Raw genomic sequence first — 13,795 nt, forward strand, 5'->3', positions numbered from 1 at the left:
TGTGTGTGCGTGCATGCATAACAAGTGTCTGTCTCCATGTGTATGTGTGTATGTGTTTGTGTCTGTGGTGCATATATTGTGTTGATGTGTGCTTTAGTTTTTATGTAGGAAATACCTCACATTACCTATCACCACCCATGTGTCTACTGTGTCAGTGGCTATAGAATAGGGGATTATGAGAAGTATCTTGTTCCAAATCATGTATTGAGTGGTGGTGGACATACGAGTTGGCAGATCTTTCATGGGATGACACTTAGCCCTTGTAGAAGACATTAGTTGTAAGGAAATGGTGAATGTAGTAGAACCTGTAATCAGGATTTGCCATGTGTCTGTGGGGCTTGACTATGGGTGAGGGCATACCTACTGTACCTGACACCAAGATCTTTTTCTCTTGTTCCAAGGTTTTTGTTTCCCTCCTCTCCTCCCCCTTCTCTACTCTTCTGCCCTATCCTTTCCTCTCCTCCCATCCTCTCTCCTCCGATCTCCTCCCCTCTCATTCCCTCTCCTCTCTTCTCCATCTATCCTCTTCACTACTACCTGCTCCTCACCTCCCCTCTCCTTCCCTCTCTTTTCTTCCTCTCTCCTTTCCTCCCCTCCCCTCTCTTCCCCTCATCTCTCCTCTCTTCTACTCTCATCTCTTCTCTTCTTCTCCATCAACCCTCTCCTCCTCTCCTTCCCCCTCCTTTCCTCACCTCTCCTATCCTTCCCTTTCCTCAAATCTTCTCCCTTCTTCCCTCACCTTTCTCTCCTCCCCTCTCCTCTATTCACATTTCCCCCTTTCTCCTCCCTTCATCTCTCTTCTCCTCTACTCCCCTCTCTTCCCTTCTCCTCCCCTTTTTCTCCACTCCTGTCCTTCCCTCTCCTCCCCTCTTCTCTCCTCCTCTCTCCTTTTTACTTCCCCCCTCTCCTCCACTTTTCTTCCATTTTTATCCCCTCTCTTCCCTTCCCCTTCCCTCCCCTCTCTTCTCTCCTCCCTTCCCCTCCACACTCCTCTCCTCCCCTTCACTCTCTTCTCCTCTCCAACCCTCTCTTCCCCTCTCCTCTCCTCCCCTCCCATCCGCTGTCCTCCTCTCTATTCTTCTCCCCTCCTCTCCCCTCTTCTCTCCCACCCCTCTTTTTCTCTCTCACTGACATGTTTTTGTGTGTGTAACTTGGCTTTTCAGAATTGGGAACACAACAGGTCCTGAATCTCTTTGTGTGGGTGTTGGATTTGGATATAGCCGAGGATATAACTAACTTAATCTGATCTGTATCCATGTATGTGTGTGTGAAGCTTTGACTTTAGAGGCAAAAAAAGGCAGGAACTGATCATAGCATATCATATTTTGCATGTTTTTTGTGTTTGTGTGTGTAGTATGTTCTTTTACCTAGTAAGAATGTTGGCACAGGGGAATCTTAACACAATAAAATGTCCGTGTAAGTGCAGTGATGTGGACAGACATGCTGTCAGTTCCTGTCACTTTCCCCTCCATAGGCAAAGCCTTATATATATACATGGATAGATACCAGATTCAGCTAGTTATAGCCTCCCCTATAGCCAAATCCACACACAGACAAATAGATTAAAGGCCGGCTGGGTCCCCAGTCCTGAATATCCAAATTAGACACACAAACACATGCAGGAGAGAGAAAGAGAGAGACAGAGACAGACAGAGAGACAGAGACAGAGAGAAAGACAGAAGAGGATATAGGAACAAAAGTTCATGAAAACAAGAGAGACACAGCTTGGCCTGATCTTGCTGTATGCTCACTGGTGTCAAGTGTGGGGAATGATCCCCTTGGGCTCATACTGAGCAGTGTGTGTTGGGAAGCATGGTGGTGTGCAGCAGGGATTCACAAATTAGTATATGTAGTATTGCAGGTAGCAGAAGCTTACCGCTGACACAAACCTAGAATTGTGTGTGGATTTTGCAAGGGAGAATGGAATACACTTGAATTTCTAGGTATCAGGCCCTGTTGGTCTATATCTCCTACACACACTGCTATATATAAAGCCTGTTTATGTGCCTTCTCTGCATTCCATGTTCAAAATGTGCTGCTTGACTTCAGTCCCTGAAGAACTCCTAACCATTCCCCCCGCTTTCACTGCTGCAAACTAAACTACCCTGTAGTCCACAATGAATTGGAAGTTATCATCACCTTCATGCTATGTGAAAACTATGCAGGAAACTCTCTGACCAAGTGACAAGGGGGTGCACTTTTTGTCTGGTAGCACTAAAAACTGATTTGAAGGTGTGGTGGGAGCATGTTATAGTTGAATTTGATATACAGTATGTTTAGGGCTTCATGGTTGGGGTCCTGCAAGGCCAGATATGAAAGAATTCACATAGGGCAGTTTGAGAGCTGGTATTAAGCTGGTTCTAATACCACCCAATGCATTGAGATGGTGGCAGGCAGGCAATGTCAAGCAGTGTCAATTACTAGCAATGCTGTTTAGCCCAGTATATGGGAGGGGACATTTGTGTAGGATCTTTACTACTACTGGTGCGGGAGTTATTGGGGGAAGGGACATCCTGAACTGCCATAGTAAAGTATATGGGTGACAATATATGAGTGTACGGGTAAGAAAAGTGTCAGGTAAGGGATGATAGCTAAATGGATATGTGGATGGTGGCTGCGAATGCCCATCAGGGTCTGACAGCTAGCTCTTTTGGGATATATGTGGTTGTCAGCACAGCCTGGCTCCACGTATTCATTGTGAGGCAGCAAGGGTGGTGTGGTCTGCATGGGTTGACATTTAGCATTGAGAGTGGAACAGTGCTGGGGAGTGTGCAGTGCTAGGCTCTCTGGCCTCCAGCAGCAGCATGGAGATTCATGAGCTCAAGCAAGTCTTACATCTGTGCTATGCTCAGCATCCCTCTTCTTCTGGGCTGGGGTGTTTGAGAGTCAAGAGTATAGTTGACTGTCAGAGGGGGGAATGAGCCCCCAGCTTTGGAGAGTCTTCATTCTGCTTCCTTATCATATCTTCATGCAGTAACGTTGAGGGTCCCATGGGTGTAAGAGTAGTAAGCAGTACACATTGGTTGTCAGCCTGGACACTCCTTCCTGCTGCATAGCACTGAACCATCATCTTGTCATAGAACAGGTATTTGTTGTCTGCTGGGCTGTGACAACAGTGTCCAGGCTTTCTCTAGATATCCTACGATACAGTCTCCCTCAGCCATGCTTCAGCTTTTGTATTTTCTTGGCTAATGTCATTAAAGCTCATGTGGCCAGAGTTTATCTTCTGTGCTGTCTCTGTCTTCTTCCTTAAGAGGCTGAAACTTATGTGGATCTCTTCTGCATCTCTTGTGTGAATTTTGTAGTGTTTGCATGGGGGTCAGCTGTAGTAATTGAATTTGTGTTCAGTTTTCTAATGGGTTCCTTATTGTTTACTTTTGCATATTTGCAGACTTTTTTGGACAGATCATTTTCTCTGCCTTGATTTCCAAAGGTGGCCTGATAAAATCCGCTGATGCGATGTAGGTGGGTCTCTTGCTGGGATTTGTGTTTGAATCCATGTTTCCATCTCTGTTTCTTCTTTGTCCAACTCTGTGGATCTCTGAGACTTTGTGTGAAGGGCTGGAACCAGAAGTGCAGGGTCTGGATGGGTCGCTCCTGTCCTCTGCCATCACTTTTAGGATTAGACCCAGTTTGGATGTTTTGGTGCTTGGGGAGCAGATTTTCAATTTCGAGTCTATCTGAGAAACGATCTGTCAGCTTATCAACAGTGACAAGAGTGGAGAAACAGGGGTCTCTGAGTGTTTATATTTCTTTGGATAAAAAATAAATGTTCTATTTGCCAACTGGTGTAAATTCAGCCGGAAATCTACTTTGGTACTTTGATATTTGTTGTTTGTGTATTTTCTCAGTATAAGTGACTGACATCAAGTGCACCATCATCACGTGACTGGTGGCCTGAGAGAGAAGGTCCAAGGACACTGCCCTTTTCAGGAACTCCAGTTTAGAGGCTGTGCACACATGCACTCGTGTATCCCAAGGCTCTGTAGTGGCATGTTCTTTCTCTGCTCAGGTAGTTTTCCAGGTCATCTCTGAAAAAAGAGAGGCATAGGTGACATTTTTACACTATCCAAAAACACACAGCATGAATCTATGCTGGAGATTTAAAGGTAACATACATTGGATGGCTTTCCTAGGGGATCCTTCTGTTATCCTCAGATCTTGATGAGAATTGGAGCAGGTTCTGTAGCTGGATGCTGGAACGTGAGCTGTCTCACTGCCCTGCACAGAATGTCCTCCTGAAGCTGTGTAGAACTTCTGAGTTTTCCTGAACTCAGAGATGACCTTTTTCATTGCTGACACCAGTGTTGAGTGTGCAAGTCCTCAGGTTAGGAATCCTTTGGGGACATGATTCAGGATGTGGCCAGGCACCTACAAGAGACGGAATATTGCAGATCAATGAGAAAACTGGCTGAGAGTTCCACATCCACAGGCACACGATCTGTGGTCTTGGCAGATAATGGCAGGTTTACTTTATGAAATTCAGGGACTAAAGAGGCAGATATAATGCTCATTGTCGTCCAAGGTGACATTCCCTAGGCCAACATCATTAAGGTGCGTCAGGGACAGCAGAAGGCAGGGAATAATTCCTCATTACAGCCCTGCAACTTTTCAGGAATCAGGCTCTGGAAACAAAGGAGGAAAAGCATTTTCCCACCAACATTTCTTAACATAGGCACTCTGCTTCCTGCACCTCATCTCACTTCCTCTTGTCTACATTAGACAGGATACATACTTGGTGAAAATGAGCTTCCACAAAAGATGATGTCCCAAAGAACCTGCAGATAATAGGAGAGAAAGGGTGACCAATAAGACATCTGGAGTTGACTTGGGAAACTCCATGTGAGCCACCTGTACCAAACTGCTCATCACAGCTGTGTCAAGTGGCCGGTGGGTATACTTAATCATTGTGCCAACCAAATATGTCATGTCCAGAAGAGCATCTAAGGACTCAGTCTTGTGCTCTGTGAGGAGGACACCTGTGGACAGCTTTGGGATGAAGCGTCTGGAGTTCCTCCTACAAGTGGCTGGTAATCATGGACCCTGCCCCTGCTTCATCCAACAGGGAGGTGGTAAAGGAGGGAAGTGATGGAAGTGGGGGTCTAGAACTCACCTGACTTTTGTTCTCTCAGATAAAATGCTAAAGATAGATACTTGCTTTAGTATCAGGGAAAGTCCTCGTTAGTCCAAAGGCAAATGTCAAAATAAACACCACAACTGATCATTCTGAGATTTGCCTTTGTGGAGAGTCTGTCATGTGAGTCTGGATCCCATGATTCTCATTGGTTGTATCTCCTTGGTTTCACTGACCTGGCTACAGCACCCAAGTCTCCTTTCCCATGCACTGCATTCAGTAAAGTATATCACAAATGATACTTGCCTTAGTAATCACCCACTGATACAGAGCAGGTATGGCCACATAAACAAGAAGGCCTGTCACTCCAGTCTGGTTTTCCTTGCAAGACGGTTTGTACTCTTATTCTCATGGTTCTTCAACCCAGTACAGACTAAGCATCTTGCCAGTTGCAGTGATTGTTCTTCCATACAGGGGTAAGATGATGTTCACCCGTTATACACAAACTGTTCTTCCGTAACAGCTAGGGGCAGAGGGGAAAGATGAGCTACTTGCCCCAGTTTATATCAAGATCACTCTGAATCCATGACTCTGTTGTCTGTCCTCTTACCTTGTTTCCTCTGCATCTTGAGCTTAATGACCATGTCCCTGGAGTTGAAAACAGTTGACTCTGGCAGCCTCACGCTTATCTTTCTGTGGATCAGTGTCAAGGATAAAACACATCACAGATACCTCTCTAATACAACAGGATGAAAATTAGTGGTCTCAGGGTTGCCTTCAGCCATAAGACTCACAGATAAGCCCTGGTATTCAGTCCCTTCTGAGTGGATACTCTTCATTACATCATTGGTTCTGCACAGAGGGTGTCCATGACAACACCAGTGCAACTTTCACAAGAGGATCCTAGCAGAATGCTTCTAATCTACAGTCACGAGATTCTGTCTAGGTCTGACCCTCTGACCCGTGATGTGGGATATAACCAAAAAGGAGTTCCAAGACTGCAGACTGAGTTGTGTGTTCACTGTTCCCCAGGATCAGGACAATCAAACAATACCCACCTTGCAAACTGGAGCAACATTCCAGAATTCCTTCTATAGTGGTAACCATTTCCTTTCTGCTTGCTGTCACTTTCCTGTTAGGAGACAAATATGGTTCTGACAAGCACCCCATAAGTAATGGCCCCTTCACCAACAGTTAGACTGAACCAGCATGCAGTGGGTGTGTCTCCCGTGAAAAGAGGGAAATGGATACAGGCTGTCTGCAAACACAACATAGGGAGGGGAAGGGAGGGAGGAGGAGACTCACTTCTGTCCAGTGTGGAAAAAAAATCTCTCTTGGCCTTGACCTTGAAGGGAAAGACAGATGAATTAATATTGATATTGTATGTCATGGAAGACCAGCACATTGGGACTTCTAATTCAAGAGTGTCTTTGGGGAGAATTTTGGCACAGGGCTGCTCTCGGAGAATGATGCTATTGAAGGCCAGCCATTGGACATACCTCCTGTTAATAATGGTTGTCTGTGGAAAAGCCTGTGGTAGGTGCTGGACTTCTCTGTTGGAGTACACGACACTCTGTCATCTGGACTTCCTGCATGGCTCCCAATTTGCTCCCAATTTGGCTATCTCAGTCAATAGAACTGGAACCTCATCTTCTACAATGACTCAGTACATAAGATGATAATGACCTATGGAAGGCACAGTCTTAAGAACTTTGAAATATATTCTTCAGACTCTTGATTCGTATATCCTTCTGGATCATCTGTTTTCCGTTGGCTCTTCTTCTTATACTCTTCGTGGTCTTTTTAGTTTTCTTCCCTCAAAGCCTCTGATGCTCTACAATTCTTTCTTCCTTTAGATAACACTACTTCTGACTGCCTCTAAAGCCTCTACTTCTCATACACTATTGTCTACTTTAGCTTAAACATTTCAGGGTAAAGGTTGTGGTGGGGTTTTGGAGCATTCCTTTTGAAATAAGATTTCCTAATTTACCTACCCTAACTATCATACGATGGTCGCAAAGGACATTAGAAAACATATAGATTAATAAACATTGAAGTGCATCTTGGGCACCCCATTTAGCTGTGTGTGTGCACCTGCACTGCTCTCTCCTTCCAGTGGTGCCTCTTTCTTCTGAGAAACATAGCTTTTTCTTGAGAGTGGCAGACAGCAGCACAGAAATCTCACACAATTCCCAATTCTCTTCTTAACCCTTTTCCAGCCTTTGGACAGACTGCTGGCAGAGGCTGCACTTACATCTTTGGGAAGGACACCTCTTAAGTTGTTCTTGGATGTTGTCTGAAGGGAAGATCTCTGAGTGACATGAATTTCAGTGGTGCTCATACCCTGAGTTGTATCCCTTTCCTTTCTTACAGAGGGTGTACTCTGAGCATCTGAGCTATTCTTTGGGGTGCTCACTTCCTGGGGTTTCTCACAGGACAAACACTGTGCAGAAGAAATGCACTCAGAGACTGGGCTTCTTGAGGACCACTCATTGCAAACCACGCTACCTACTGCCAGACTTCTGCTCAGGAGAGGAGTAACCTCAGAAGGACTTGTGGGTACTGGGTGGGGAGGATTTTCTTCCTCCAGCAGGCAGCACAGGGTGGCAGGCATGCTCAGGCTTCTGCTCCCCTGCTTGCTTGAACACTTCTCATCATGCCCCTGAAGTTCAGCCAGCAGGGCGAGGGTGGGAAGGGCAGGCTCACTCACTCTCCTCTCAGGAGGAAGGGACATGAGAGGATCTGCTGATGACACAGCCACACAGGCCTGCAAGGAATTAGTGATAGGTTTAGTGTGGTCCTGAGGTGATCCATGGTTTAAAATGAGGTATGTGGCCATGATGTTATTGAATTTTTTCTCACGAAGACAATCACTAATAGCCTTGGGATGGTAGCCCATACCCCACATAGCCTGAACAATGCTGGGATTTGGTTTGTTACAGAATGACTCTGAGGATGATGGGAGTTTCCAAAATTCTTCCCTGTCTCTGATCCACTGGTGCTGCCTAATGTCATATATTGTGGGCCTCTGCTCAGGGCTCACAGTGAACAAGTGCGCAATGAGGTGCACAAGCAAACGGTTTTGAGAGAGTGTGTAAGGAATGTAGTATATGGGATTCAGCATCTTCTCCTTCATGTCTGGATAGGTTCTTGCTTTGAATGGGAAGCTCGCTGTCACCATTGCATATAAAACCACTGCCATGCTCCAGATGTCAACTGCCCTTGCATCATACTCTGTGTCATAAAATAGCTCTGGAGCACAGTATTCAATAGTGCCACAGAATCCCTTGCATCTCTGCCCAGAGCTGACTCTGACGGCCATGCCAAAGTCACACAGTTTGATGTTTCCTTTGCCATCAAGCAGGATGTTATCAAGCTTGATGTCCCTGTGGGCGATGTCATTATCGTGGCAGTAGTGCACTGCACACACAATCTGGCAGAAGATGTGTTGGGCCTGTGTCTGCTGAAGAGGGCCACCCTTCTCAATGAGCGTGACTAGATCGCCATGTGCAGCAAACTCCAACACCATATAGGTATTGTCTTTGCTGTCAATGATGTGGAAGAGCTTTATTATGTACGGGTGGTTCAACTCTTTCATGAAGTTCAGTTCTTTCCTATTATTACCGTCACTCTCCTCACCATTCGCAAGGATTTTAACTGCGACTTTCATATTTGTGAGGCGGTGGCAAGCCAGCTTCACCTCAGCAAAGGCCCCTTTGCCGAGGGTATTTAGTAAGACATAGTGATCTGTAATTGTCTCCTCTTCATAGGTACTGGCATTCAGGTCCAGCTGCATGGTCTCCTCCTCTCTGTTCTTGCTAGAAAGATTCTTGATAATCTCCATGCCAACGCCAACTGAGAAAATCAGATTAAAAACAATGAGAAGTAAGTCAAGGGGTAAAGTTTTTAGCTTTCTGTTTCTTCATGGACAAGTGTGACAGATGCAAACAACCTTACAGTGAACTTCTGGGTCACAGAAAATAAGAATAAGCCAAACTCTAAAGAAATCCTGAGAAACGTACTGAAGATGAGAACTAAACCTAAGGAAATAGACCAGAGTGAACATTGCAATGGCATAAATGCTTAATTATTGAAAAGAACAAGCAAAACAGAAACAACCTTACCAAAAGTGATCAAAGAGGAGAAAGTTCAGTTTAAATTTATAGTCAAGTTTTGGTCTTGTTACAGTAAATATGGCTACTTCTAAAACACCATTTGGAAGACATTTTTTTGACAACTAACATGGGGTTTTATTTTGGTATGGAAATGATATCCTATTCATTCTGTAAACATATCTGAACAGAAAATGAATTAAAAATTCTATACAAACCAAACCATTTCTGAATCAGTCTTTAGGAAAAATTTTGAGTCTTTTTTCACTGCTAAGTTCTCTTTAACCTTAACAATGAAATCATGGAATCATATACACTTGGCAAACATTTTTAGTGAAAGTAAAGTGTTCAACTGAGAGCAGATAATCAACATTCCTGCAGAAATAACGAAAATGAGGGAGTAGAAAGAATTGTAAGGCACAATTTGCAGATCTGCTCCTATGCTGAGAGAAAGGAAATGCCATTCCTAAGAAAAATATTCTACATTACCAGAGTCTTACATAATCCTTATCAGCCTATGACATCAAATTTACCTATTTTACTGTTCGCCAATTGTATATATTGCTCTGAGATAGTTTGGTGAATATAATGATATCACACTTGTCAATACAATAATGGAAAGTGGTCTTTAACTAATGTGGAATATTATTCTGTATTAGTCACTTGCTTTCATGCAAACATAATTGACAGAACATTTTTCAGAAATCTATGGCATCAATCATATGTTTTAAATTATTTGTACATTTACAACTGCTTTTGAGATTTTAATTTTTATAATTTTGATATCATACATGATTATTGAATTTACATTATTATATTTTTCTCCTTTTTAAAGATCTGACAATGTTACTTTGAGTGCAGGTGTAAAAAGTGTGATGTTTTCTGAAAACATAATAATGGAGCCAATGTCCCAAGATTTCTCTTTTCTCTATGTAGAGATAAAACAAAAAGGCTATTTAGGAGTCAATAATGTCAACACATTTCTCATTCAAATTTCTCAAGTTTCCTAATAATATTATCATTCCATTATTTAACAGTAATGTGAAGTTTTTATTCTTCTCCCATATATTATATTCTGACCCAGGTTTCACTCTCTCCCCTGCTCCAGGCTCTCCTGCCTCTTCCCTCAGGTTTTCTGTCCCTTGATCTCCCCACAGAACAGGGCAGGCTTCCCAGAGACATCAACCAAACACGTCATAATATTTTTCTATTAAACTGTGTACATACTATCATAGCAAGACTGAACTCAGATACCTAGATGAAGGAAAAGGCACCATAATTAGGCCTAAGGATTTGCAGCCACAGTCACCCACTGTTAGGAATCCCACAGTGACATCAAGCATATGGAAAACAACATATATGCATAGGATCTAGGAAAGATCCCTGTCTTACAGGCTCCCTGACTTGAGCAATTATGAGTGCCAGTCAATTGATTTTGTAGGCTGGATACCCACGGTGTCCCTGACTCCCTGGTGCTCTGATCCTTCATTTGGAAGCATTTTGGAAACCTATGGTCCCATGAATTGTGAAACTGGAGCAAATGGCAAATTTCTAAGTATATGTAACCTCTTAAAACTCAAAAGATGGCATATAAAAACCTACAAAGATTAATAATGAGAATATAGTTCAATATTCTTTGAAAAAAATCACAAGGAAAACATTTGAGTTCAGTGACATGACTGGGTTGTTCTTCATAGCAGAAAGTCAGCCTCATGAAAACCCCAATGCTCACACCTACTGCCAAAACTCTTGATATGATGCAACGTTACTGTTGTGTCCTCTTGCTCAATACAACACTCATGGATGTCAGCAGACATGATGTAGTAGAGCAGGTGCTTCAACAGTTAGAAGCCTCCCCAATTCTGACTGACACTCAAGATACAGAAAAGTACTCTGTATTCTACTGAAGGAGAAAGCTAATCATCAGCATCACACAGCTCCAAACCCTAGGACAACAGTGACCCACTTGCACAATGGACTGATGTACTATTGGCATGAGTACAATAGCAGTAACCAGTCACTTTTTGATTGGATTTAATACCCGTCCAGGAGATGGGCACCATTACTGACATTGCTCACGTGGACAAGAGTGGATACTGAGTGGATAGTTCATGGGCTACAGGAAAACCTGCTACATTATTCAGCTACAGGAACACAGTGAACAAAATTACTTTTGATGACAGATTGTTACACAAAGAAATCAATGTCTCAAACACCCCACAGCAGTGAAGCCCTTTCTTACGGGAGATGACACTAACCCCGAGGCTCACAGCAATGGAGAGGGAGTGAGAGGTTTCATAATACGCTGACCTAATTAGAAGTCTTCATGAAAACCTTCCCTCAAGTTTCAGAGAGCTAGTCAGAAGAGTGGAAGGAAGATACTAAAGGCCAGAGGTAATAGATGATTCCAAAAAAACAATGAAACTGATGAATACATGAACCCACAGAGACTGCTGCAATACGCACAAGCATATACAGGTTCAAGTCAGATGGGGGCTCTGTCACTGAAGAGGGGAAACAGGGTTCCATTCCTGACCAGGAAAACATCAGCATTTGTTTCCTGATGGCAAGAAGAACCAGTTTCCTCCAATGGATTCTCACTGGGTAACTTAACCACTCCTCTTGGTAGGACCCATACCCTGGTATTGATGGCAAACACAAAATCAACTCAATAGAAATGTGGTAGACTTTTGGACTCATTGTTCTTTTGGGGGTAAATTTTATAGGTCTTAATTTTTTATTTTAGTTTTTCTTTTGTTTTTGTGTTTTTTATATAATAGAAAGTGTATAAAAAACACAAAAACAAGAAAGTGTGCCGGGCAGTGGTGGCGCACGCCTTTAATCCCAGCACTCGGGAGGCAGAGGCAGGCGGATCTCGGTGAGTTCGAGACCAGCCTGGTCTACAAGAGCTAGTTCCAGGACAGGCTACAAAACCACAGAGAAACCCTGTCTTGAAAAAAAAAAAAAAAAGAAAGTGTATAAGACCATAACCATTGGTGTTATGGGAAGATAGGATGGTGTTGGAGGAAATTGGGAATGGGAAAATGATCAAAATACATGGCATACTCAATATCAGTCTGAACACACTGAACCTGATAGAAGAGAAAGTGGGAAGTACTCTACAGCACATGGGCACAGGAGACCACTTCCTACGTATAACCCCAGCAGCACAGACACTAAGGGCATCATTGAATAAATGGGACCTCCTGAGGCTGAGAAGCTTCTGTAAAGCAAAGGACACTGTCACTAAGACAAAAAGGCAACCCACTTGCTGGGAGAAGATTTTCACCAACCCCGCAACTGACAAAGGTCTGATCTCCAAAATATATAAAGAAATCAAGAAACTAGACCGTAAAAGGCTAATCAACCCAATTATAAAATGGGGCACTGAGCTAAACAGAGAATTCTCAACAGAAGAACTTCAAATGGCCAAAAGACACTTAAGGTCATGCTCAACTTCCTTAGCGATCAGGGAAATGCAAATCAAGACAACTTTAAGATACCATCTTACACCTGTCAGAATGGCTAAAATAAAAAACACCAATGATAGCCTTTGTTGGAGAGGTTGTGGAGAAAGGGGTACACTCACCCATTGCTGGTGGGAATGCAAACTTGTGCAACCACTCTGGAAAGCAGTGTTTCGGTTTCTCAGGAAATTCGGGATCAACCTACCCCTGGATCCAGCAATACCACTCTTGGGAATATACCCAAGAGATGCCCTATCATACAACAAAAGTATATGCTCAACTATGTTCATGGCAGCATTGTTTGTAATAGCCAGAACCTGGAAACAACCTAGATGCCCTTCAATGGAAGAATGGATGAAGAAAGTATGGAATATATACATATTAGAGTATTACTCAGCAGTAAAAAACAAGGACTTCTTGAATTTTGCATGCAAATGGATGGAAATAGAAAACACTATCCTGAGTGAGGTAAGCCAGACCCAAAAAGAGGAACATGGGATGTACTCACTCATATTTGGTTTCTAGTCATAAATAAAGGACATTGAGCTTATAATTTATGTTCCTAGAGAAGCTAAATAAGAAGGTGAATCCAAAAGCAAAACACATAGGCATCCTCATGAATATTAACCTTCATCAGGCGATGAAAGGAGACAGAGACAGAGACCCACATGGGAGCACCGGACAGAAATCTCAAAGTCCAATTCAGGAGCAGATGGAGACGGAGCACTGGCAAGGAACTCAGGACCACGAGGGGTGCACCCACACACTGAGACAATGGGGATGTTCTATCAGGAACTCACCAAGGCCAGCTGGCCTAGGTCTGAAAAAGCATGGGATAAATCTGGACTAGCTGAACATAGCGGACAATGAGGAATACTGAGAACTCAAGAACAATCACAGTGGGTTTTTGATCCTACTGCACGTACTGGCTTTGGGGGAGCCTAGGCAGTTTGGATGCTCACCTTAGGAGACCTGGATAGAGGTGGGCGGTCCTTGGACTTCCCACAGGTCAGGGAACCTTGATTGCTCTTCAAGCAGATGAGGGAGGGGGACTTGATCGGGGGAGGGGGAGGGAAATGGGAAGCGGTTATGGGGAGGAGGCAGAAATCCTTAATAAATAAATAAATTAAAAAAAACCAAAA

At 43.5% G+C, this 13,795-nt stretch overlaps 1 protein-coding gene across 1 annotated transcript; it reads right to left on the reverse strand.

Annotated features, from left to right (window-relative positions):
• Window positions 1-4,273: 4,273 nt before the first annotated feature.
• LOC121434929 (sperm motility kinase X-like) lies at window positions 4,274-8,918 on the reverse strand. The gene is made up of 4 exons (XM_041633912.1): window positions 7,329-8,918; window positions 6,133-6,206; window positions 5,685-5,767; window positions 4,274-4,371 (listed from the first exon to the last, which is right to left on the reverse strand). Exons 1-4 carry the CDS (start codon window positions 8,916-8,918, stop codon window positions 4,274-4,276), a joined length of 1,845 nt encoding a protein of 614 aa, XP_041489846.1.
• Window positions 8,919-13,795: the final 4,877 nt, after the last annotated feature.

This window comes from Microtus oregoni, unplaced genomic scaffold (genome assembly GCF_018167655.1).
Source record: "Microtus oregoni isolate MIOR12 unplaced genomic scaffold, Mior012 000045F_ref0000178, whole genome shotgun sequence".
Taxonomy (NCBI): domain Eukaryota; kingdom Metazoa; phylum Chordata; class Mammalia; order Rodentia; family Cricetidae; genus Microtus; species Microtus oregoni.

Bases quoted from the DNA above. Each gene is read 5' to 3' on its own strand.
- LOC121434929 (XM_041633912.1), bottom strand. From the start codon at position 8,918: ATGGAGATTATCAAGAATCTTTCTAGCAAGAACAGAGAGGAGGAGACC. The intron at 5,768-6,132 runs GTGGGTATTGTT...ACTGATCCACAG, and splicing joins ATGTTGCTCCAGTTTGCAAG to AAAGATAAGCGTGAGGCTGC. The intron at 4,372-5,684 runs GTAAGAGGACAG...CGTCTCTTGTAG, and splicing joins CAAGATGCAGAGGAAACAAG to GTGCCTGGCCACATCCTGAA.